Raw genomic sequence first — 26,309 nt, 5'->3', positions numbered from 1 at the left:
GCTTCTTATATGGAAAAGTCATAAATTGGGTGGAAAAATTATTATCACAGATTCGTAATAAAGACCCTAAATAAGGTCTTTTTTTTATTATATTTGTAAATTTTTACTTAATAAATACAGGAAAAATACTACTGGACTGAAATATTTTACCTTTTACTATTTTTTTTTCTCTCTTCAAAACAGGGTTGCTTTATTCAGGTGCGCTAACTTACGCACATTCAACTGCAGTGCCTCATAGAAGAAAAATCTGTGAAAAACATGTATGAAGCATTTGTATAGCTAAATGTAATCTACAATTTTGCTGAATGGAGTAGTACATTATTGTTCTGATTTAAAATAGAAACGCCCTTTAAACCTTATTATATAAATAGAATGTTTGTTCGCGTTAAGGATAAAGTTGCAACACTATTACTGCGTAAATACAACAGATAATGGAGTACTCAGTTCAGAAAGATTGTAGATTACATTCAGCTCTACAAATGTTTCATAGATGACTTTTACCGAATTTGCTTCTATAAGGCAATACAGTTGACTGACCACAAGTGGGCGTATTTGAGCGCACCAAATCTGCTTTAAAATAATATTCTCCACAGTTTCTCCATCATATCTGGTTTTCTTCCAAAACATGGAAGGGTTTGCATTAATAAAAACAATTCTGATGTAAAAATGAATTTTTTAATGTAAATTACATCCGGGATATTTCTGCTGCTTTATGTCTAAAACCAACTTTCAAGATTATTCAACAAGTATTGCATAAAAACGTGACGTGATGGACAATTTTTATTATTTTTTCTGAATTCATTGGAAAAAAATCTATAAGAATCAGTTGAAAAATCCTATGCAGTTTTTTTGATGCAGACCTGTGTTATCATTTTTATTGTTGAAAATATTGTTTTAATAATACAGTTTAGTAAAATCAAAAATAATTTTGTTTGACTCAGCAGTATTCAATTTAGGGTAAGGAACGAGTTAAGCAGTGTTACCTATTTTAATCAGTTGAACATAAATGATCCGAAAATGCACTTTTTTATTCATATTTTCAAAATCTTTTGATAGGATCATCTTCACAAATCACTTAACCATACATTTGATTCACACAAACACAATTTACTGGGTTTCCGACAAGAAATATGATGAAATTGTATATTGTATATTGTATTGAATAAAAATTGTTGTCCAAAAACGTACATTTTTCAGCTGCTCTTCAGCAATCGCCACCTCGCTACTAACGAATTCATCAAATTTTCAGCACTGATTACAACCACTCTGAAAGTCAAGCACTCAATTGTCACATACCATATTATTCAGTCTCTTTTTTCTATTATCTAAGGCTTTGTCACTAGCCAAAAGTTTTATTATTTTCTAACAAAACTGAAAACAAATTCTGAATTGACGGAACCTGTTCACCACTAGCAGCAGCTGCAGCACAACTGATGAACTATCGTGTTGCCAAGACACTATTTCGGTTCTGGAAATAAGAATTTTAAGTTTGAAATTACCTGAAACCTCCTATGGTGAAAACGTGGTTCAATACTTTCAAGAGAAATGTATGTTCATAACTAATTTTTCTTTATTAAAAACAACACAAAAGACAGCTTTTTCAATAATTTTCGAAGATTTTCTCAGTGATTTAATAAAGCAACGATGTGTTTCAATGTTATTTGCTTTGACAACACTGTTCTGATCGTTTGTACTCGGATCGTTTGTACTGCTATATGTTTACCTCTTTTGTTCTCCCACCATCCTTATGAACAGCGAGTGAGACGTCAAACTCGCAGTTTCCCATAAGAACACCAGAGAATAAAAGAGACGGCGAATACCGTTTGCCGAACGGTGCGGTGAGTGTATGCCCCGATAAACAATTTAGACAGATGGCATTTTACACATCTATGCCGATACGCTATGCCGATTACGCATCAGATGCCGATTAGTAGGTCGCGGATAGGAACGCGAACTTACTGAATAGGGGGAAAAGTTCGAGGGATTTTTTAACGGGACGTAAAAAAATTCAGATTTCAGGATTGCTTAAAATAGCACCTTGCGGGTGAAAATAGGTTCGGTGTGTTCAAAGTTAGTTCCGCCGCTCCAACTTTTAAAGCGAAAAATCAAAAGTTTAGCTCAACAATAGTGTCTTCCAATGGCAATAGCTTGAAGAACTAAAGATAGCAAGAAGATTGGTATGCTGATATTCCCCACTTAGTCAACCCATCGCTTGTAATAAGGTAAAACAATCAGTGACCCGCTTAGACTGCTTAAAACTAGTTCTTTACCCTAATTTAAAAAAACTTCAGTGTGTGATTCAATGCTCATCAGAGTGTCTTGCGTCACTAATCCGAATGTAGACGAAAATCACCATTTTGAATTTTCTTTGCAGACGAAAATGTCCAACGCGGAAGAAAAACTTGAAGTGTTTGAAGTTGAAAGGCTCGATGAAGATACTGCTGAATTCATTAGCTTACTAGAAAATTTTGGGTTGACTGACACTATTATTAATTCATTTCTAGGTGAGTTCCAAGTTTTTGTAAATTGAATTTAGATTTAATATTTAGATTACCATTATTTCAGCAAACCAATACACGATTCAAACTCTTGAAGTCATCGAGCGGAAAGAGGTGGAGGAACTAATCCCTCATCCATTTTTAGCAGAAAGAACCAAATTTTTACATGGGCTTAACAACTGGCGAAAACGGCAGGTAATTTGTAAAGAATTGATAAGTTTTAGATATAATCTAAATATTCCTGTTGGCTTCAGAATATTCCCCTGTTATTTGAATCCGATACAGTAACAACGACGACACTTCCATCAGATAAATTTAATGTATCGAAGGAGAACTGCACTGCAACATATTTGCTAAATTCGTCCGTAAAAGGGAAAGAAATTCTGCAAAAATACGCAAACAATCCGTTTCTATCCAGAGCCGATAAAAAAACTATTACGCGGATTGTAATCGATGGATTTAAAGACAGGTTCTCAAAGTTGTCCTCTTCGGAATTGGAGCAGAGAGCAGCTGAATTGAACAAACTATTTCCGAGCGAACCGCTGGTAAACAGTTTAAATATAATCAATTCTATTAAAATTTACGAAACGCTTCTACGTTTATAAGGAAGTTTGGTATCAATCGCCGTGGATTTTTGATAGCACTGGACGAAGGATTAAACTGAGGAAACAACCGAAAGGTAAACTCTATGATCGTAATCTCTATTACAAACCGATCAACACTGGCGATGAACCAATTTAGCAAGCAGCATCTGAATGTGAAGCGTTTTCCTCAGCAGCTGAATTAAATGACGAACAAAGTATGCACCATATTGATGTGAAAGCAATCTTTTTCTAAATCTTTATTTTTTTCTAGTTGCAGAGTACCAACAAATCAAAAAGTGGATGAGCCATAATCAAGGTGAATGGGAAGAATTGAAAATAAAATGGAAACAAACATCTCGTTGTAGAATATATGAACTATCAACAAACCACAGCAAGACAACAAGTTCGATTCTCTCCGAGTATGCTGTATTTCGCAACCATTAAGCTTATCAACTTGTTCAGATTGATTTTCAGCAGCGCTATCCAGAAAAGGAAAATTTGCTTTTTGATCGCTGGGAGCAGTTTGTCTCGGGTCTTCGTCCAATTCTGGAGGTTGAGGTTAACGATGTGGAAGGAAAAGCGCTTCTTAATCAATTAAAGAGTCAAGAAATGACTTGTGGTATACTACAAACTATTGCTCAAATAATTGGTAACTGTTATCTTCCTATCATTTTAGATGCTCAAGACCTTACAACACTACTGCTGCTGGCTCATATATTGCCAAGTCCTATTTTAAAAATCTCACAAAAGCGACGCTGGAAGCCGTCAATTGTGGAGTCCCGTGAAAGCGTGATAATCTTTATTAAAGACTTAACCGAGCTGCAGACAACTTTGACGAAATACTTTAATTCGTGTCGTGCAAGAGATATAGAACCGACGCCCTTCATCGTGGCTTATGGAAACGATCCTAAATGTCCTGAAGGATTTTCAGTTTGGAATAATATTGTTTCATACAAGCTACCAAATCTACCAAAAGCGCTCGACGTTTGTATAAAGCTGTACAAAACCTACGACATCAAATTTCCCCGACAGTCATCGTTGATTTGGAACTTGCTTGCTACATTCTTTTACGATTTTAAACCTCCACAAGATCATGTTCCTATTTCTGCTCTTTGCTCCTCCATTCATTTAAATCTGGCAGAACAATGATTCATTGTATAGTCCCGCGCTGCACTTGGAAAAATTACTCATTTCAAAGGTTATATGATCACTTAAACAAATACCATGGTAATCTTCAGCTTTACGAATACAATGTAGTTTCGCAAACATGCAAACAGTTTCGCTACAACTTATGCCGAAAATTATGATCAAGTCACAGACGTTGGGCAGGCAACGCTTAAATCTGGTCTACCAAAAACAATTAATGCACAAGAACAGCAACCTGAACAAGATTTATTATACATGACTAAGTTGAATATTCTCATGCAAAAAATGCAATATGTTTCAACAGACTTCAGCCTCAAATACTTAAATTCGAATACAATTCCACGTAAATTTGTATTTGATATCCAAAAAGAGTTAAAATCTAAAATTAAAGAACCTTTTTCTGAAGCAATTAGCATAATGGGATCACTAGGCATGGTAACTGAAGAAGGTAAACTCATTTTCGGTAAAATGCTCTCAATGTTAACGGAATTAGAAACAGAGTATAAGTGCCTCGCAAGAATGAAGGAGCTTGATCTTTACGTCGATCCCAAGGAATTTGTAATAAGCGACGAGCTTCGTCCTGGTATCGTGCATAACAAACAGATGATGGATAATAATCTCGTCAGTTGTTCAAATTAAAAAGTACCCCGTTAGTTTGCATGAGGAATCGTTCAAACGAACGGGGGTCCACTGTAGTAGAGTGAATAATAATAAGATCAATTTATGTAAATCTCTTGGAATCAAAGCTGGTCTAAAGTTTGCTTTTAATGTGTTCAACAATACTTTTATTCCAAAAGCAATTAATTTGTCCAAGTCTAAACTGTCGATCATGCAACTTAAGAGTGAATATGAAAAGCTTCTAACTAACAACTATAAATTAGATATCAACGAAGTGAAATACATTGATAAATTTTCTAAAGATGGTTCATAATTTACGAAAGGTACTATATTTTACATACGACAGCATGATGTGGCAAGTATTTATGAATGGGAAGACAATAATTGACAGTGACGAAAATCTAGTAACGGTCTGTTACCATATTCACTCTCATAGGTTTAATGAGCATTTTCAATCTTATGAAGTTTACAAGACAAGAAAAAGGGCTATAATTTTGAATGTATAAAACCTAGAAATATGTACAATCAATTTGCATAAACTAGAAGAGGGTGCTGTAGTCTATTGAAAATAATAAATATCGCATAAGATTTCATTTTATTATTTTATTTTATTTCATTTTATCATTACTTTCAAAGAAAGAACCAAAAATTAAAAAAAATCGCTTTTAATCACGATGATTCGAATTTATTGAAATTAATATATAATGCCGTTGAAATAAATACATGGTTGTTTAAATTCAAAATGAACGCTTTAGTTAATGCAATAGAGTATTTGTATTGATACTAGAAATCTTATTTTTGTTTCAATAATATTTGCATTTTGTTTTTGAAAGCTGGCTATTTTGAGGCATTTTTTGAAACAAAAAAACTAATTGTTGAAATGAATTGTCTAATTTTTTGGATCAAAGAAAATTGCATGTAAGCCGTGAGTCTACAATACCGTTCTGATTCAAACTTAGAACAGTCTCAAACTTCGAACACTTCAGAATAAATTGTTCGTGGCATCGCTAATATTATAAAATATTATGCTTTTTGTACATCACCGTGTTCGTTAGAATGTCCTCTATCCGGTGAGGTATGACATTGAACTGTAGGACTTCTTGTAAGGACTCAGCAGGCGCTGGAAAAGTGAGAACTCATATTTAAGCTACGTCCGCATACTCTTAGCGTTTCGTGCAAAAATGGCTGTTTTTTCGTTTGCATTATTTTACCAATTTTAGAACATTTACCTTCCTACTTCGTGATTATTAGGTAAGTGCAAGATATATACGTATGAAAGCATAGTTAAAATACAATATTTCATGCATTATTTCAAAGATATTAGATAAATAAAAAGTGTTCGAAGTTTGAATCAGGTTTTGAGGTGTGATTCAAACTTCGAACACCCACGAATAATATCCGTTTTTTCTGGATTTTCCTTTGGGAAAATGAATTATCTGCATTGTAAAGCTGTACAAAGTTAACTTGCTTTAGATGTGGTACATAGAGTTTGAAAATATTAGCAATTGACTACAGAAGTACGGATTGAAACTAATTATTGTGTGAAAAATTTAAATCATACTGTTAGGTGGATTTAAAAGGACAGTGTTTAGAAAAAGGATGAAATTTCACTTATTTAAGTTGAATGACACTAAAAACATTAATACTTTTCAAAGTATTAGTGTTAGATGTCTGAGACTGAAATATTCGAGCTTTGAATGTCGACCATAAAAGTGTTCGAAGTTTGAATCAAAACCGAAAAGCAGTTTTTTAGTGTTTTTCAATGTAAATTAACATTTTATCCTCATTTTCAAAATTTTAATGCGAAAATAATTAAATTGTCATGCTATTAAACCATTTATGGGAGTAGAATAAAGATGTTTTCGAACATTTTTCATTGAAGAAAGTTTCAGCATAGCTTCAAGCAAGTGTTCGAAGTTTGAATCAGAACGGTATTATTTTTTGAATTTATACAGCTAAAATGTGCAGAATCAAAAACTGAAATAAACAAATGATTTTTTCAAAATTTTTATGTCGTTCATGTCCCCTTAATAATCTAAGGTTTTACATATGTTACATATCGGCATGTATTTACATTCCAGGTGTAATTGTGCAGTATTGTGAATCAATATATATATTTATATTTTCTAAATTTTCTCACCCGTGTATATTTATACATTGACCGTAAAATGTTTCTTCACAAAATTCAGCCCACTTTCATCAGTGCTTTCTACCGGCACTGTCTTTATGTGCAGTCGCGTGGGGTGCGCAATGACATAAATAAACCAAAATAAATATGGCAGCGCGGCATCGATCGTGCATGGATTTTTAGTGTCCTTTCTACTTTGTCTGTGGCTGTGTTTCAGTGAGGTGAGAATGTGACGGAAGTGTACAAATCGAAATATCAGACAGTGTTTAAAATCTTGGTAACTATTACCGCGATTCGCTAGTATCATCAGATCAAACAATACTGCCCCACGGTTCAAGTAGTGTGTGCTGTTCGGCAACAGAGTTTCGGATATCGGACCAGACTTCTGCAGACTGAGCTCTGTCTATGAATGAATCAGTCATCTCGTGAAGGTGGGAAAGTATCGTAATAATGGAAGGTAAGGCGCCTTCTCTCCTCCCCATTTAGAATATGATTGTTTGCCTACAGAGAAAAGAAGTCGTTCCTTTTGTTCAAAATACCGGGTTTCTATTTAGGAAGCGAATAATAGAGTTTTCAAAATAGTGGAAAAACCTCAGTCGTGATACAAAGGCTCTCTGTTGAAAGATCATTCACATTTTTTATGAAAGCACATAAGTAGGTAGCACCATCACCAGACGGATCGATACTGAACGTCCGAGAGGACAGCAGAGCAGAGTGCATAACTCCTCTATGTAGTTTCCCCTTCATGTAGTATATGTAGGTGCATACTCGTCGTGTCTTCGAATTAATGTGACTGTTTACCTTTTAAGTAAATTTGTGGTGCTATTTTAAATAAACCACTGTGGGAGTTCTAAAATTAACAAACAGACCATGTTCACGATGAGAGAGTTGCTGCTTTCGTTTTGTATGCGGGTGTTGTAGAATCCTAAACATATATTACTTTCTAGCGCGAGTTTGGTTGAGTTCTATTACATGGGTATGTCTTGTTTATTAAACTTGCTATCTAGGTCTTGCATATCAACGATATACCCATAAACGACGAAAAAGAAGTTGAGTTTTTATTAAGAACACATCTGTTTTTGATGCATTTTTTAGAAATAAATAACAGTTATAAAATGAAAAATGAAGAATTATCCGATACTCCTAGATGGAAGAGATTGAATTGAATTGTTAAAATGAGACAGAATTTGTTATCACCGCAATTCTAGTTTACGTCTGCCAGTCTAAGATTGACCGATCGTATGCTGCATGCAGTTGATCGAGATTAGCCCAAAATGTATAAAGGGCATCAAAACGAGCTACAGTTTATCACAGTTCATTAGTTTTCCAAAATAGAAATTTAGAATAAATAGAATCTCAACTACATATCTAATATTGTAACTTATTATCTTTTTCTAAACCCTTTTTCTCCTTCCTACATCTTGGTTTGTTGCGTTTGAATACATGTTTTAAATAAAATATATAAATATATGTTTTGAATAAAATAAAATGAGATTGTTTGTGCGTTCTGAATCAGTAACTAGTGATAATAATCATGAAAAAAGTATACCATGCATCACATGGTTGGTACTTAGTATTATTATACAAAATTTGAGTGTAATATGATACCCCGCACGTTGTTTCCAGTGAAGAAGAAATAGTATTTTCTAAGTTTTATTCAACTGCGAACCACCCTTGTGTTTTGGCGAAATCCAATTAGATTTTATTTGAAATATTTGGCAATCAGCCAGTTCAGTTAAACATTGTTCTCGTCGGTTATATTACATGAATCCATTCGTCTGTCCCATGCTAGAAATCGATTTCATTTTACAGTCGCAATTTGATTAATGTCCTAGTTTTATTTTTCTTTTATCTTGCAGCTGCCGACATGGATGAGATAATCGCCGGGTTGAAAAATGCAACAATAGAAAAGAATCCTGAACAGGCTGTACCGCTGCTGAAGCGAATAACTGATGCGGAAAATAATCTCAGCGATAAATACGACATTAGAACCGATTTGCTTGAACTGCTGTCGCTGGATGATCAAACGGTCTGCATACAGGTAGCTCGGTGCATTGCAGAGATAGCGAAGTCGGAAGCGCAACGAGATAAGTTCACCAAAGAGGATATCATTCGGAAGCTTGTTTCATTTTTGTCGTCGGAAAATGAAAAGAGCAAGCTTGAACTGACTACTCAGGTGTGCCGAGCTTTGGGTAACATTTGCTATGCTAATGACGATGCGCGTAACATAATTAAAGCCACTAAGGGCGACGAGCAAATTTTTTCGCTCCTAGATTTGGATCTGGACACCGACGAGGAAGACAAAGATCAGTTTGTACGAGTAAGATGTGGTTTGATTTCGAATTACTTGCTCGGGAGCGATGACATAGCAGAAAGAGCGGTGGAACTCCAAATTATCGGAAAGATTGAGAAAATCCTGAATCGATGCGTTGCTGATGTCGATAAGTACGAAGATCTGCTGCTAAACATACTGCCACCATTAAGTATTTTAACGGAGCAGATAAGTGATTTATACTTTGAGCCATCGCTGAACAAATTGATCGCACAAATTTTGGCAAAATGTACCAATCCAGATTTGGCCGAATCATGTCTAGCGTTGCTGCATTATGAGGCGCAAAACGACGAAGTTAAGCTACTACTGGCCGAGGAAGGTCTGTGCGAAACAATATATAAACTGCTGGAAAAGTACAAAACCTTCGCCAATACGGACGAGGCACGGGTGCTGATGAAGCTGGCTTGTGATCTTATTGTACTTATTCTGACTGGAGGTAACTATGAGGATTTGTTAGAAGATATATGGTGAAGGTTTGGAATATTATTCTGTTGAATAGGAATGGGCTTATTGTGTAGTAGAAATCGTTTAGTTCAGCAATTGTAGTACATGAGCAAATTGTATCCAATAATATGATCGTTTGAATAAAATGAAAGTATCATTTCATGCATCATCGGTACATTTGCTTGGATAATGCTATTCCATCATAATTGGATACTGAGTAGGCTTGTTTTTAGATGCAGGATTTACCAGCCTGTTGTACACTCGAGTACAGAGACCGAGAAAACTAAACGTATCGTAGCACTAGCAGAACCTTCAAACCTTGGTTTTTCATTTTGCATATAATTTTTATTCTGAATTTTGATTAAACTAAGTGATTTAACACATTTGATTAGAATTCTGAATTGGAATTTTGATCAGATTGGGCTTAATCAGATTGTAGAGTTGAGACGTTCTTGTCGGTGAGCGATCTGCTGCTAATAACAGCTGTAAATATATCATTTTGCTTGTGTTCGGTTCTTTTAGTATACAACATTGATGGGGAAAGAGAGAAAATATTTCCATCATGATGAATAGACACTCTAGATCACCATGATTTCCATAACACAATAATTAGATTTACAAGATGGATGTAAGCAACTATCTTCTGTGTGGCAGACAAAAGAGCAGCCAAACGAAAAATAATATTGCCGCTGAAAAAGTGTGTAGAGAATAGTAAAATTGGAAGAGCGCAACAAAACTTGAAATTTCTGCGTTCAAGTCCCACTTGCCATAGAGCGCAATATATTTTAGGTCTATATATCAAAATTTGCCTGTTCATCCAATCAATCATTTCAACATCATATTCAGTTTTTGATATTGATCCTGGCTCAAAAGGGTTTTCAATGATGAAGCTTGCCTTATCTGCAGATAGTGAGTATTTTTTTGTATGGGTTTTCAGCATCGCTTGCTTTCGTGCCTCGTTTATTGCAAAAATTAATACAGTCGCACCGTTGTAAATCCACGCTAGCAGTTTTGTATAATCGTTTGGTTAACCGAGCTCCAGCTCATACATTACAATAAACCTTTTTAACCGTCCAACGGCCACGAAATCTGTAGGGTATTGTCGTTATCGTCGGGCCACTGTTATGGTCGGGCCATCACGATTTTACAGTTTTAGTAACTCATGATATCTATGATACAACCATTGTAAAACTTCTTACTGTGATAGCTAACTTTTCATAATATTGTGAGTTTCAGTCGTGTATTCAAAACACCCGTACTGAATACAGTGATTAAATCTCACAAAAAAAGTTTTCCAGGCGCAATGAACTTTTCTTCAAGAAATGATTCATGAAATGCAATTATCGAGATAAATTTTGAAAATGTATAAAATGTGTTGTGCTGCACACGAGGACTATAGAAAAATCCCCTCCAGTAAGGTGTTTGAGAAGGCTAAGATGAAATACTAGAAAAATACTATTTGTAAAGGTCGGGCCACTTGAGTAGTCATGGTTGGGCCACCATAAATTTAAGCGCAGAAGCGCAATAATCGCTAGAGAATGTCAGTCACGTAAAATGTGATGAAATAAAGCACAATTAATACAATAAAAACCTAGATTTTTGTTGTTGTTTTCATAATAGTTGTACATTTCGGAAAAGGCGATTGTAGCAATATTGATTTTACAAGATCGCCAAAATTTCGTAAAAATGCAATTAAAAATAGGCTATTTGTACCTATATGAGCCGTTGTTCACGGAATTCATTCTTTTTATGACTCTATATAGAATTTTAATTCGTATGTCTTAGATTTTCTGCGGTGGCCCAACCTGTACAACATGGCCCGTCTATGACAACATTTTTTGTCTACACGAAAATGCTTATAACTTTTCAATAAAAATAATTTCAAGCAATCAGTTCAAAACTTTCCGGAAATATACTTTACTCGTAGACCTTTGCAACGATGTATTTAGATTTCCAAAATTCCTTTTGAAACGAAAGTTATGAGCGAATTCCAAAACGTGGCGAAACCACGACGACACTCCCCTACTGAATACATTTTTTATGGTGTCAGTTTAAAACAAATTTTGTTTGTGGCTAACCAGTTAAAGGGTTAAAAGACTTATAAATACCCTCAGGTCTTTAACTCTCAACAATCATATCCTTTCGTTGATTGCGTTCCAGTTTATCACGCGATTCTGCATCTTGTTTAACACCACAAAGCCCGTTTCGAGTTTCTTGAAGGCTTCACCGCTCTGGTAAAATTGGGCTTGCCTTCATGGACCTCTCACACCTTCCCGAATAATCTCCCAAAGTGCCATAATGTCAAATTTTCAGAATTCAGGTTCCACGAGCCGATCAGCGATCAGCTTTCACATACCAGCGTTCATTCCATGTTTTTATTTCGTCGCCTTTTTTCATGCCGAATGGTTCGACTTCCCAGCCGTATTTTCTCGATTGTTAGTAATAATTTAGCTTAGGTAGGTAGCCTTACTAAGGCCACGCCACCGGTAGCCAGATACATCTGGTTTTTGTCAAGTTTTTGATTAACCAGACAAATAGACAAAGTTTTTATTTTTGGAAAGGTGTCAAATTTTGCTAAATTTGCATTGTTCACCTTGCAAAACGTCATCACTTCTAGTTTTAGACAAAATGTTGCGTTTGCGTTGACCAAAACTTACAACCCTACCACTAAATCTCGTGATGGGTGAAAACAAATTGCCGCTCTGAGTCAGACGCTGTCGCGAGCCGCTCTTAACATGGAATTCAGATGCTCACTATGAGGCTAAGAACACTGAGGAAGCAATATTACACATTGATAGTACGATCACCGAGAACGTCTCGACATAGGAACAAATGTGAGGCTGGCAAGGCTATTGCTCACCACAACACTCAGCATTCACATGAGGGCCCCATTGCCCGTCAGCATAAGTTTCCAAGGGATTAGTTAACCGATCACAACTTTGGTTGAACGTATCTCAGCAGACACTCGGCAGAGGCAGGGATAGCAGTTGCTATAACTTCAGTGGATGGGTACAGTGGGTCCTCGGGTTACACGATTAATCAACAATTTTTGAGTTAGCTCTTGATAAAAGTTTTTATTGATAAAAACCAGTTTTGCAGGTGAATGTAACCATATTTATCGATTTCAGATAAGTCGATGCACTATTTGTATACAACTCCGTTGCTGAAATATATGGAAGATTGGCTCGATTCGTACGACGTTGAGTTGTTGACTACCGGCGTTCTGGCTTTGGGAAATTTCGCACGTACTGATCGGCACTGTATCTACATGGTGGAGAACAAAATCATGCATAAATTGCTCTGTAAGTTCCTCATCGATCTCAAACACCTTGGTTTTACAATTGTTACCATAATTTTGCTTTTTTCTCGTAGCTATTCTAGCAAAGAACAATGGCATCGACCACCAGATGACACTGCAGCATGCTCTGTTGAGCACTCTGAAGAATCTAGTAATACCGAAACCGAATAAGGCTGCCGTAATTGAAGCCGGTTTGGTAGACATCATTCTACCGATGTTGGAAATTCACCAACCACCGGTTGTGTTTAAGCTTCTCGGAACGCTCCGGATGACAGTGGACGGACAAGGTAATATACCAACAGTAAAAGAAGCAATAATATACTCAAACTGACGAGAAAAAATTAAATTCATTTTCAGAAAGTATAGCGCGAGAGCTTTTGCAGAACGAAAAACTTATCAAACAGTTAGTTCATTGGAGTAAAACCTCCGAGTTTACGGGAGTTCTGGGAGAATCGCTACGATTGATGGCGTGGCTGATTAAGCATGCCTACCATGCAAACCAGAACCTATCGGCGGCGGATGACGTCGGCTTGCGAAAGTTCGTTGCAGTCGACGGATCGGTCGAGAGTATGGTAAGCATGCTGACTTCTACGCATTTGGTAATGCAGAACGAGGCATTGATAGCGCTTAGCATTTTGTCGACGGTTTTCCACAACAAAACTGCCGACGTACAGCTGGACCATCTGTTGATAGAGGCCGATGTGGGTGCCAAGCTGGCCGAGCAAATCACGCTGAATGGGGAAACTATGACGAAAGAAATAGTGGAAAACTTACAGACATTCGTTAAGCTTTTGAAAACATCGCCCGAATGTGTTGAGCATCTCAAAAAACACAATATAGACGAATTGCTAAAGTCTATACCTAGTCTGGTCGAGTATTGCACACTCTAAGTGCTTGATTTTTATATTTTTGTCTGTTTTTTTAGTCACAATGCTGATCAGTATTGTTTTCCACATGCAAATGTTCTGTTGCATCAACTTCTATAAATTTTGTGCACTGCGAACGGGACAAATTGCAAGAAGTTAAGATGCATCCTTAAGACTTTTTATAATTCATTTGTGTGATACAGATTATTCTCAAGAACAAGGCGCTGGGTGCTTTTAAAGTTTTTTGAATTTATCAGCCAAGAAAAGTTGCAGGATAACATTCATAGCTTATGGTTATATGCAGGCTTGCTAGGCTACTGGCAAATTTATTTTAAGCATTTTGAATTGCTTCTCATGTGATATGGCGTATTAAATGGTATCTGACAATTGAAATTGCTAATCCCTTGATATTAGTAAGCATTATAATTATAGTTCTTTATGGCTCAGGTGCTTATTAGAATACGGATTTCAAACTTTCTGTAAATTGAGTCCACAGTACTATTAAATAGGTTCTTCTGTCAACATGCTATTTATCTCTAAAAGCTCTCGTCGTTCGATTTGTATAAGAAGGTACGAGATCAAAACAGACTTTATTCGTAGAGCGAGATGATCTGTAATCTTATGATTTTTTTTATAATCTTGTTTTACAACAAAATTTGAAATAAACATCGTAAGGATTGTGTTATAGACACAATAGTGTGGTTGACGTAGGACTACATTTGACAAGTTCTTTCTATGAAACATTGCATAAGAAAACTTTTTAACAAGCTTGACTCATACAGCCAACACAACTTATAATAAATAACCTGTAGATAACCATTAACCATAATATGTTATGTTCAGTAGGCAATATAAGATAGTATTATCTGAAACAAATACTGTTGCTATCAACAAAATCGGGAAATGCCAAATTCGAACTCTCACTGCCACTCTGTTGGTTCCGTGTTGTTCCATTGCATGAATGATTATAAAACGTGGCATGTTTTTTAGATTTTGCGGATTTACCTTCCCGTAAAACGTAGTCCTACGTCAATAGTGTTTGTCATTGGCGACGGTCACCAATGTTTTAAAAATTTTCGATGTTTCGTAATACGGTCCTGTTATTAATCTATTAGAAAAAGGGTGGACCCAGAATTTCAAACTATTTACCATTTCGATCGTTTCAGTCAATACTTGTAGTAACGCAAAGTGAAAGTCTTTACTGTCCCATTGTTCACTATTTCTATACATTTCATAGCAATGCATTGTTTGTACAATTCACATGGTTTGCAATTTTTTTCCGATGTGATAATAGGTGGGCAAAAGAAATTTACAAATCTAAGTATTTTTTTGTTTCTAAACAATCAATTAAATATGCAATTACTCATCTTGATTCTACATCTTGATCGAACATTCTTTGGCTACAACACGTCTCTTTGGTGGATTTGGGTCAAATGTTAAGGTTTAAAACAACTTTGGCTTCAAAATAGGAATCCTTATCAGAAGCAGAACGGATCTGATCAAAAAGTAGAATCGAACTGATTTTCTTTAGTCATTAAATGTGTCGAAAGTACCCAGTAGGTTTGCGTAGGTTCGAATTTCAAACTTTGAACACATTTTTTAAAGTAGAAGTTTAGTTAAATCAATAAATATATGAATAAACTGAAAACAATCATTGCATTTATTGAATACGTGCTAAATAGTAATAGAACGAGTGAAGCAAAACATAGTTGAAACAATAGGCTTCTTTTCTAAAGATACTATTTTAAATTTTAACAATGAAATAATACAAAGATCAAGACTAACTTTTTCCTGATATCTTTCTACGCTGTCACACAAATACAACCCTTCAGTAGGATTCGAGTACAATTTTTTCCCCTTGTACGTAGTATAGACTACACTGTTTTAATGTTTTACAAAAATACTACATTTCGAACGAAAACATGTTAAAATGCATCTTAAACCGAATAATAAGCAATGTTTTTTCATATTAGTCGGATGACGAAATGTTACACAATCAAATTTATTAAACAATTCATGTCGTTCATGCGCAAAAAAAACACAAGATTGTTATTTACAAGCATATAATAAAATAACTTATAATTTTTGACTAAAATGTAGGGAAAGCACAAAGTTGTCGAGTTGAGTGTATTGATTTCAAATAGAAGACAAGGTTATCGGATAAGTCGAGAAAATGCTTACTGGACTGCACACGTCCATTTTATTGGAATGAACAGTTACACGATAAAAACCAGTACCAATTAATTAAACGCAAAGGACACATCGAATAATATTGGAATATAATGGTAGGTACATTGAGAATGCTGTTGTGTGGAAAACACGATTCAACTGAAAAATTACAGACATTCGCAAGCCGTGGGTTAGCCGATTATTCATGCTATAGAATAATTTGGAAAATAAAAAGCTCTATAAATATTACATTCAGTGGTAAATTTGTTTTAGTGAAAAAATCGTCCGTTACACTGGAGAGAAAATGCGCCCGGGGCTCTAAATGGTGACAGTAAGGTGAGGTGCGGTGACTGTGAGAATAGGGCCCGTTGCATAGGGCTGATAAACGTCGCCTACAAAGTCAACCGTCTTCGTTGGCTTGGTTTTATGGAAGCTAGCGCCACTATGGACTAAATTTTGACTATATCTGATCTTGCAGAAATGTTTATTCATGCTGCAGCCAGCATGAATAAAAATGTCCGTAACACCTTTCGTTCAAACACGGCAAGTGCAGGTATGTCTTCACTGTCCGTGGGTGGCAAACATTGTTTTCCCTGGGGCCTGTTGCTACCATATATTTGGTCTTCGAGCCATTGATTCGTAACCCAATCCTCTTAGTTCTCGTTTTTATTCTGGTGCAGATTGCCTCCGCCGTGCCAAGGTTTCGAGTGGTGATGTCGAAGTCGTCTGCGAAGGCTAGGAGTTAGTTACACTTCCTGAAGATCGTTACTCGCTTTTCGATACCCGCTTGTCGGATCACACCTTCAATAATCGCTATTGAATAACATATACTGGACAGCCCATCGCTTTGCCGCAACCCTCTACGCGATTCGAAAGTACTCGAGAGCGTCCCTGAAACACGCACGTAACACAACACTCGCTCCAGGATAGCTTTGATCAGCCGCGTCAGTTTGTCCGGAAAAACGTTCTTATGCATTATTTGCCATAGATGCTCGCGTTCAGCTGTATCGTATATTACCCTGAAACCCGCGAAAATATGATGCGATTGCACGTTATATTTAATCCGTTGTTGCGTGTGCTCCCATAATGCCCGCCTGGTATACGAACGAATACGCCCTACGAATTTTGTGCTATTGGGGACGACGTAACAAAATCATGTTTTAGCCAAATATAATTTCGGCCTTCTGTAACAGTTGTTGAAATTCGGTCATTTGCGTTTTGTGATCACAGAGCGACTAAAACGTTTCTCTACAACCGACACCATAAACAGAGAGGCCTCGAACAGTTCGAAAGCAACATGCGACTTTTGAGATGCCTGCCTGGGAAATTGGTGGCGAGGCCCAACTTCAAGATGAATGGAGACTGCTGGTTATGCTGTTGGTACCCACCCCGACGCTGCTAACAACGACGACGAACTGAAGTGAGTTGACTATGTGAATAAGGTTCAATAAACCAAATTCGGAACTCTAATCGTCGATATCACCAGCGATTTGGGAGTTTAGGTGCAGGTCAATCGAACATAACTTGAGGGAACCAACAAATGAAATCTAAGGAGGCACTCGTCTGGAATCCGAAGCTAGAGCGCAGAAAATGTAGAGCCAGACGCTCATAGTGGTATAGCCTAATCAGCGATATTCAGACCGTCGATGCGAACCGTTCCTGGTGGTAAGTCAAGTGAAAGCGATATCAGGCGATCGTCGACAGTGGAAAACCCTAACTTCATCTCGTTGTTCTGCCGAACCGGCTGATATGGATACATGAGTAAAGTAAGCTGAAAAGGCGTAGGCGGTTTTTCTTGTTTTTATTGTTTCTTCTAATTGCGGTAATCCGCAAAGCATGAAATTTTTGACAAAAGGAACATTTAGGTTCTTTTACTCTAGTTTATAAAACGGAAATTAAAAAAAATTAAATTAACACTCGTTTTAGAAAAGCACGGATAAATCAATCAGAAATTACATTACGAATTTAACACTCGTCGTTTGTTACTTATTTCTGTGGTGACAGCAACATTCAACAAACTTTCATATAAAGTCAGTATGTGGTAGAAAAGTTCTTGTGTGTATTTCTTATGGAATCTTTCGATAAATTGTTTTACAGCGGTTAATTTGGCCGCCATGTTGCAATTAGGATTTTCTACCACTCCTATTATTGTTCCCAAATGCTGCAGGGGAACAGGTGGTTGTAGTTCCTCTTTGAGCAATCGCTTCTTAAGCTTGTGTTTATTGCAAACATCACAGATGCAATGCAAGTGCAGTATTTCCATTAGCTTCATATTGTCAAACTTAGAAGAGACTCGAAATCTTGGTCCATAGGAGATGGTAATCTGTTCACCTTTGGCTATGGGACGATTGACAATGTACTTTAATTGACCGGAACATTTTATAAAGAATGTGTTGGGATCGCACGAATGGTTACATATGGATGCCACCGGGTAGATGTAATTAATAAAGCTCTCAGGCACCATGATGAGATGATTAATGCATTTTTGGTAATCTTGAATGCAATGGATCATGAATATCTGTTTCTCTTCTGTAGTGAAGATTGATTTAACAAGTGGGTGCTGCATATATACTGAAAAGAAAACAGCCGCATGGAGCATTTGAAAAATGCCTGTGTCAAGTGTTCCATCAGATAGTCTTTTGTCACTAGGAATGTGCATTTTTTGGAAAAGTTTTAGTTCCTCAATCGGATCATAGCTAGCATAATTGAAATTCAACGGATTACTTCCGTCCCTAGCATTCGTCTTACAGAAGTCCATCATGCGCTCTGCATTATCTTCGAAAAGTGTGAGGGCATAAAAAAACATTCGTGGACCCAACCGGACTGCTACTAGTGATAAATTATGAAGTTTCGTAGAGATTCCACACTCGAAGCGATGTGCAAATCGCCAACCTTTCTCTAGGCACTCTTGATTGCAGTACATCACCGACGGGCAGTTTGGGCATGGAATCAAACTATGCCAATTATTAGCCGAACAATAATCGCAGTTCCAATATTTCGCCTCATCGTTGACGATAGACAACAGCGGTTTTTCCTCCAAAATAACGTCACCTGGGCTGAAATTTCGATCAGCGACCATACTGCGGCCATATCCTGGCAGTTGTTCCATTCGTATTCCGGCCGCTAAGAAAGGGATTCGCGGATTTCCTATAAAATTAAAAATTTAGATATGTAGTCCTTTTCAACGTAAAGACTAAGGGTCCTATTCTCACAGTCATCTTACCTAAATTTTGTAGGAAAGGTGACAATTTGCGATTCTGAGTCACTTGGGTGACTGTACAAATCAGATGGGGCCCATAAGGTGAGGTGAGGGTGACTGTGAGAATAGGGTACGTGAAAGAAGTGAGGTGAGGCGACTGTGAGAATAGGGCCCTAAATCAATCGTTTATTAGCATCCCTGGCGTTTTATACTGCTGGTTGCTATTTATCAGCCTTTTGCCAAAATAGCATTTAAGGCAACTTAAATGCTACGGGGTGAAGTGGCTGTCAAATTCATACATTTTCGATGTCCCATGCATAGGTACCAAAATGTTAATTTTGACAAGAACCAAAAAATTTGCTGGGAATTCCCCTTTACCGAGGACCATTTGAAAGTTGCTCTCTTCACTCCTACATGGGAAAGAGATAGCAACACACCATGCCCTTGCTTAAATGCTTATTGGCTTGCATTTAAATTGCATTGGAAATGCTTATTGGTTACCTGGGTTGTACAGTCACTTTTGTCCAGCACCTATGGTTCAAAGGTACATTAGTTCCAGCGAGCCACATGCCCTGACGGGTGTTGGGGGTGCGAATCCGGTTATAATCTCAGATTATAGCTTGGCTCGACACATGCAGCTTCCAGCATTGGACAAAAGGTAAGAGCCACGACTACTTGTTAAGCGTACTTACGCTTTCTCCTTCACTGTACAATTTCATTACTTTCTTCTACCATTCCTTCGTCAATTGTAAAAGAACTACCGTTTCAAAAAATATTAGATACTAGCTGTCCCGACAAACTTCGTATTGCCACAAATTAAACTGTGTTGTACATAAATCCTGAATCTCGGATGACCTTTATCACAATTTCGAGTTTTGCAAATTTCTGAAGAGTTCATGGGTGTTTTAATATACAAATTTTCCTCACAGTAAAATAGAAAACAATTCCCCCCCATTGCTTAGCCTAATAAAATAAAGCGGATAGCATTTAAATATTCGCCATCATTACAAATCATTTCGCCGAATACCATTTTGCGGAACACCAATTCTCGGTTGACCATAATGCGGAATATAGTTTCGCAGAATACCACTTCGCGAAGAACCTTATGCGGGATATACCATTTCACGGAAAATCTCGTAGAAAGCACCATTTCGCAGGGGTGACCCAACTGAAGGTAAGTAATAGAGGTCAGTAGATCTATAGGAAAATAAATAAACCTAGATAGAGGTGATCTCAACGGGGGGCTGCCTCCCCGCAGTGGCCGGCGAATCCGATGGCAGGTCGCCGGCAACACTCGCGACCTGTGGTCGTCTCGCCCTGAATCATCTAATGTTACTATTGATAGTTTCTGGTGGTCTTGTTATTGACTAGTGTTTTATGAAAAAATCTAAAATTTCTCGAGTTCGATTAGTTTTTGAGTTACGCAAAAAATTCTGTTTAATTTGTAAGAGAGTCCTTATCACCCTACCACAGGGGTGAGGGGTCTCAAACTGTTCGGAATAACAGTGTAATACTGCAACGACGAGCACTGCCACAGCCCTGAGTGACATTGACCTTTCAACTGTCATGAGCGGTGTCAACGATCCTGAGTGCGAGCAGATACGTAGGCGACCATTACTAAAATCTATTGAAAGCGACTGGTGTAAAACACGTGCAGTGCGCAAAGTGAAACCGGGTTAAACCGTAAATTTATTAATTCGATAACTATATCTAAAAGTAGTAACTAAAACTATATATAGAGTAAGGAGGGGTAAAAGTGCGATTCAATGATTTATTTAGGATTGGGCAATGGACAGAACAAATATATATCGAGGCTATAAAGCTTTTCGAGAGATCCACTTTACTGAGTCCGACCGCGACGACAGCAGCAAGAATGGAGAGGAGCAGGCCGCCGGTGAGTTGCCATCGTCCGACTTGATGGACTCTCCGACAGTAACTCATCAGCATTAGGAGGGTCTTTGGGAGACAAACAGCGTCATTCGTGATAATTTTATATTGTTAGTTGAATACCGTTAACGCGGTTAATCACAAGGAGGGAAATAGAATAATAAAGGAGGGAAATAAGAAAATAATAATTATAATTAATTACATCCAAAACAAAATTAATACAATAGAGGTGACAGTAACAATGATAGCAATATTAGTAATAATAGTAATAATATAGGAAACTGACACAGGAAACACAGCTACTGACTATAACTTCCTGCCAATTAATAATTGTAGTTTGGCAGCATAGGTATAAGAAAAAATTCCGACCCATCATAGAACACTCAAACATGTATTCATTCATACCTATACACCCATGCACACTCATACATGCGTATATATACACATGTATACAAGTACGTGTGTGTATATTTTTCAGTGCTGTGCTGTCCATAATCGCATAACAGCCACAAATTCTATGGCAATCCCATGGAAGATGTCTCGATTACGCAAATAAAGACATCACATAATTATTGAACACTCTAACTAGCGATAAATTTCAATTTTCATGAGTAAGTCAAAATCTCATGAATGGTGGGTATGATTTGGTTTCAGTTTTCTAGAGAAATTTCTGTGCATACCAGCATTTCATTACGCATTACGAGACACATACTACACGTAAAGGTAAATTATGCAATACTACATACTACACATATATCTAACTTAAACTATATTACATTCTACATGCGGAACTAAGCTATAGGATAATGCCAAAGAGCACGACAAACCACCTACCCATGGGAGGGAGAAAAAAGAAAAAAAATTCGTGCCTCCAAAAACCTTCACATGGCAAATTTGGTTCCATTTGCTTGATTAGTTCTCGAGTTATGAGGAAATATTTCCATTTAGATAGAAGCCCCCCCTCTTAAAGGGGAGAGAAGTCATAATTCCCCTTCTAAAGAGGGGAGGGGTTTGAGACCATAGAAAAAATTCTTGTCTCCAAAAACACCCACATGCCAAACTTTGTTCCATTTGCATGATTAGTTCTCGAGTTATGCAGAAATTTGTGCTTCATTTGTATGGAAGCCCTCCCCCCCCCCTCTTAGTGGGGGAAGGGGTCTCTAACCATCATAAGAACCTTCCCTGGCCCCAAAAACCTCTACATACAAATTTTCACGCCGATTGGTTCAATAGTTTTCGATTCTATAAGGAACATCCCGACAGACAGACAGACAGAGAGAAATCCATTTTTATAGGTATAGAAGATGTAGTGTTTAGACTTTAGAGTTGGTTTTATGTGCTGTGACCCAGAGATGTCACTAGTGTCCGCTAATCGCTCAATTAATTTAACAAATCGAATAACAAAGGAAATGCACTCAAGTCTCGTTTTAGGGACACGTAAAAAACATAGGTCATAAAAAAAGACGTCAATTGCGTCAATTCAAATTTTGGACGTAAAATGAAAAGAAGTTAATTCGAAGTTTTTGAAATTAACTAATGGTATTTGACGAAGACTAATTCAAATTTTGAATGTAAAAAAAGAGGACTTTAATTTAAATTTGGGACGTAACACGAGAGTACGTTAGTTCGAATTTCGGTCGTAAAAAAGAGAAAAGTAATTCAAACTTTGGACGTAGAAAAAGAGGAAGGTGACTAAAATTTCGGACAAAAATAGATTCTAGCAGGGATAAAAAATCAGCGATTTGAACAAATCTGTGAGCTGGCGCCACACGCACAGATCACGATCCGTTCAGACCATGACGAACAGTGAATCTTTAGGTTTAATTGCAAAATGTTGTTTTCTCAACAACTCGTAGCAGAGCTGTAGGAAAAAAGGTTACTCTTTTTGTGTGTATTGAGATGCACGCACTGTACATAACCGATCGTCTGTATCTGTTAGATTTCTCAACGCAATCAATGCACAATGCGCAATGCACATGATTTGATAATTTGATATGAGGTTTGTGATAATCTGTACAGACAACAGTACAGATCTGTACGCAACAAAGTATTTGACGCTTCAAGTAGTGATGTCAATGAATTGGAATCGCTTCAAGGTACTGCGCGTGACGCTGTTCGTCTGCCAGCGTGTTAGCCGCGATTCTTAGCGCGGGTTTTTGGGAGAAGGCTCTGTTCCTATGAAATAGACTAAACCTCGTGTTTTTAGTCTTGACCTTGAAATGCGGTCAAACATATAGATATTTTTTGAAACGGTGGTTCTACAATTGATGAAGGGACGGTAGGGGAAAGTAACGGTTCAAAGGTACAAGTACTAGCGAGCCACATGCCCCGACGGGTGTTGTGGGTTCGAATCTGGCTATAATCTCAGATTATAGCTTGGTTCGACCCATGCACCTTCCAGTATTGGACAAAAGGTAGGAGTCACAACTTGTTAAGCGTAGCTATCAAACTCCCCCCCCCCCCCTCACCTTTCCACTCTTTCCCCTCCATTTCAAAAACTTTTCATTACTTTCCCCTACCACCTTTTCAATACAAATCCACCTTTTCGCGCGCTTAATGGCGGCTAGAGGGTACAGTTTTCGACAATGTTTATTTGCTTTTGGGAACTCCGCTTACGTATGCTTGAAAGTTCTACAACAATTAAGGCTGGAAATATCAACTTGACGTGAATAAAGTTGCCAAAGGTATGCTAATGTTCTCCGAAATGTGTACCCACTAGCCACCATTACGCACGCGAAAAGGTCGATATATGTTTTACCGCATTTCAAGGTCAAGACTAAAAACACGAGGTTTAGTCGAACAATTACAATTTCTTTGATTTCCCTTTCTTTTCAAGCTTCCACTCGTTTCTCTAACTAGTATACTATCTCTAGCAATAGCTGAGGTTTAAATTTCGCCTCTGACACGTCACTAACTACAAGAGTGACCTTTTTGTATTGTCAAAACGCTCCTATCAAGAAAAGTCTAGAATTCAGCTTGAAGGAAGGGCGAAGGGTAATGGGAATTAACCCATGCTTAAATCATGTGACTTCAAGTGGCCTTCATTCTACTGAAATTCGAACCAAGACCATTCGTTCGTCACTTCACTATGTGCGCGAAATGGGCTGCCATCTGTTTGTACTACATATTTGTGAAGGAAAATAGGAATTTGTTAGAGTGCGAGAGACAGAGAATAACTTGCATAAATTTTCACAGACATTCCATTTGGGCATATCTATGAGTGAGTTAATAGATTCAGTTGTGCTTACGTAGCAAATGCAAACTCTGTAACTTTACGTTACTAACTCGATTTTATATAGGCTTTAGAAGCAAAAGAAAGTTTGAAACATTCCAAGTATTGTTACAGAAAGTGGCACATCGTGATCGAAAGTCTTATTACCTGGTAATTTTACTGCTATACGTCGAAATTGTTGATTATTTAGGTTAAGATTACGGCATTTGTCTTTACAATCAACTTCACGTCTTAAAAGCTTTGGCATAAGGTTTTCAGGGTAATTGTGAAGTTTTGCCAGTTTTATATCTCTCAGAGCTATATCGTAATTTTCTTGTTCAAACTGGACAGCTGACCTAAAAAGAGAATTTTATTAAATAATAAATTTTTGTTTGACAAATTTAGTAGCCAACTGTAGAGTAGACCAAAGGATTTTCACAGGGGTAGTGATACAATCCTATTAACAGTTGTCCCAAATCGAGTTCAAACATGCGACAACTGGTTTACTAGCCCAGTGCCGTACCTCGCTATATATGATTACACACCTGTTGGCATAACCGATGCCCAAATGTATTGAGCCTGTTTCGGACCAACAGATACTTTCGTTATATTTCTCCAAAGCCGCTTGATACTTTCTAGCCAAATATAGTTCGTTGCCTTTTTGACGAACCTCAATAGCTCTTTCGTTGCTTTTGTGAAGTTCCGGAACATTGATATAACTTCCATTTTTCAGCACATAGTCGCGACAAGCAATAACGTTGTCGTGCTGGATATCTGCCGTTAGCAAGAATTGAGCAGTATAAACGTTTAATGGTCGTTCGAGATCATTTTTTTGTTGTGTCAACGTTGGCAGGACACTAGGTAACATATTTGTAGTTCTATTGTGGAATTATACGACTACGAAATAATTCTAAAATTCAAAGGTTTACTGAAGAAACGGAAACGGAAACGAACTGCAGTCGTAGATCGCACTAGAAAATAGAGAAATGCTCAGCTCAGCGTAATGCGTAACGCCAAAAGACCAACAGGAAAAATGAGACGGAAGCTTGGATTCAGAGATGCCATATTTTGTAAAAAAATGTCTGCAACTGCTCGAAAACCGAAAGAATCGAGCAGTTTTCCGGCTACTCGAATTTTCTGGTTTAAAAATAATCTGCGAAAATCTGCACACTTTTTTAGGAAGTCTGTGAAAGTTTAAAGAGCTTCGAACAAAAATCTGCACCAAAACAATAAAAGCCAGAAAAACTGCAAATATCTGCAAATTTATAATGATCTGCAAGACCGTTCCAAAAATCTGGAATTTGCAGACAAATCTGCAAGTCTGGTACCCCTGCGTGGATTGGACGCAAGTATTAAAAGCTGTAATCATATTGCACCTGGCAGGAATTTAACGAGTCCTACACTCAACCAAAAGACCACATACATTTTACGTGTAAATGCACATACTTTTAAAATATCAGCATTCATATGAGTTTTATCACGACCATCTAATATTCAAATAGTAAAATATTAATATTCAAGTAGACAACATATACATTTTATATACATATACTTCATTGTCATATGCCTTTCACATAACTGTCACGTGATTGTCAGGTGTGCAAAATAAATAGTTGATATAAAGTAATTTTCATGTGCCGTTCACATAGTTGTCACGTGACCTTCAGGTATGCAAAATAAATAGATGATGTAACATATTTTTCATATGCCGTGCACATTGATGTCATGTGATAGTCAGGTATGCAATACAGATTATGTAACTTGATTTTCATGTGCCATTCATATAACTGTCACATGACTGTCAGGTATGCAAAATAAATAGATGATTAACGTATTTTCCATGTGCCGTTCACATAGTTATCACGTGATTGTCATGTATGCAAAATAAACAGCGACGAAAAAAACATTCAAGATCGCGTCAAGTGACAG

The 26,309-nt window shown here is 37.2% G+C and overlaps 2 protein-coding genes across 2 annotated transcripts; one reads left to right on the top strand and one right to left on the bottom strand.

The window, feature by feature from the left end:
* Positions 1–7,154: 7,154 nt before the first annotated feature.
* Positions 7,155–16,286, top strand: LOC128733632 (GTPase-GDP dissociation stimulator vimar). Its single transcript, XM_053827358.1, has 5 exons — positions 7,155–7,431; positions 8,834–9,742; positions 12,879–13,052; positions 13,123–13,335; positions 13,406–16,286. The coding sequence occupies exons 1-5, from the start codon at positions 7,425–7,427 to the stop codon at positions 13,936–13,938; spliced, it is 1,836 nt and encodes a 611-aa protein (XP_053683333.1). The 5' UTR covers positions 7,155–7,424; the 3' UTR covers positions 13,939–16,286.
* Positions 16,287–17,704: 1,418 nt separating this feature from the next.
* Positions 17,705–25,248, bottom strand: LOC128736343 (SET and MYND domain-containing protein 4-like). The gene is made up of 4 exons (XM_053830820.1): positions 24,926–25,248; positions 24,549–24,736; positions 18,179–19,206; positions 17,705–17,854 (listed from the first exon to the last, which is right to left on the bottom strand). The coding sequence occupies exons 1-4, from the start codon at positions 25,246–25,248 to the stop codon at positions 17,705–17,707; spliced, it is 1,689 nt and encodes a 562-aa protein (XP_053686795.1).
* Between the last annotated feature and the right edge of the window lie 1,061 nt (positions 25,249–26,309).

This window comes from Sabethes cyaneus, chromosome 2 (assembly GCF_943734655.1).
Source record: "Sabethes cyaneus chromosome 2, idSabCyanKW18_F2, whole genome shotgun sequence".
NCBI classification, from domain to species: Eukaryota; Metazoa; Arthropoda; class Insecta; order Diptera; family Culicidae; genus Sabethes; species Sabethes cyaneus.
This window is presented reverse-complemented; position numbering and strand designations above follow the sequence as displayed.

Bases quoted from the DNA above. Each gene is read 5' to 3' on its own strand.
- LOC128733632 (XM_053827358.1), top strand. The intron at 13,053-13,122 runs GTAAGTTCCTCA...TTTTTCTCGTAG, and splicing joins AATCATGCATAAATTGCTCT to CTATTCTAGCAAAGAACAAT. The intron at 13,336-13,405 runs GTAATATACCAA...ATTCATTTTCAG, and splicing joins GATGACAGTGGACGGACAAG to AAAGTATAGCGCGAGAGCTT.
- LOC128736343 (XM_053830820.1), bottom strand. From the start codon at position 25,248: ATGTTACCTAGTGTCCTGCCAACGTTGACACAACAAAAAAATGATCTC. The intron at 19,207-24,548 runs GTAATAAGACTT...TCCCTTTCTTAG, and splicing joins TATAGCAGTAAAATTACCAG to CGGCCGGAATACGAATGGAA. The intron at 17,855-18,178 runs GTAAAACAATTT...ACGCCTTTTCAG, and splicing joins TGGCGGCCAAATTAACCGCT to CTTACTTTACTCATGTATCC.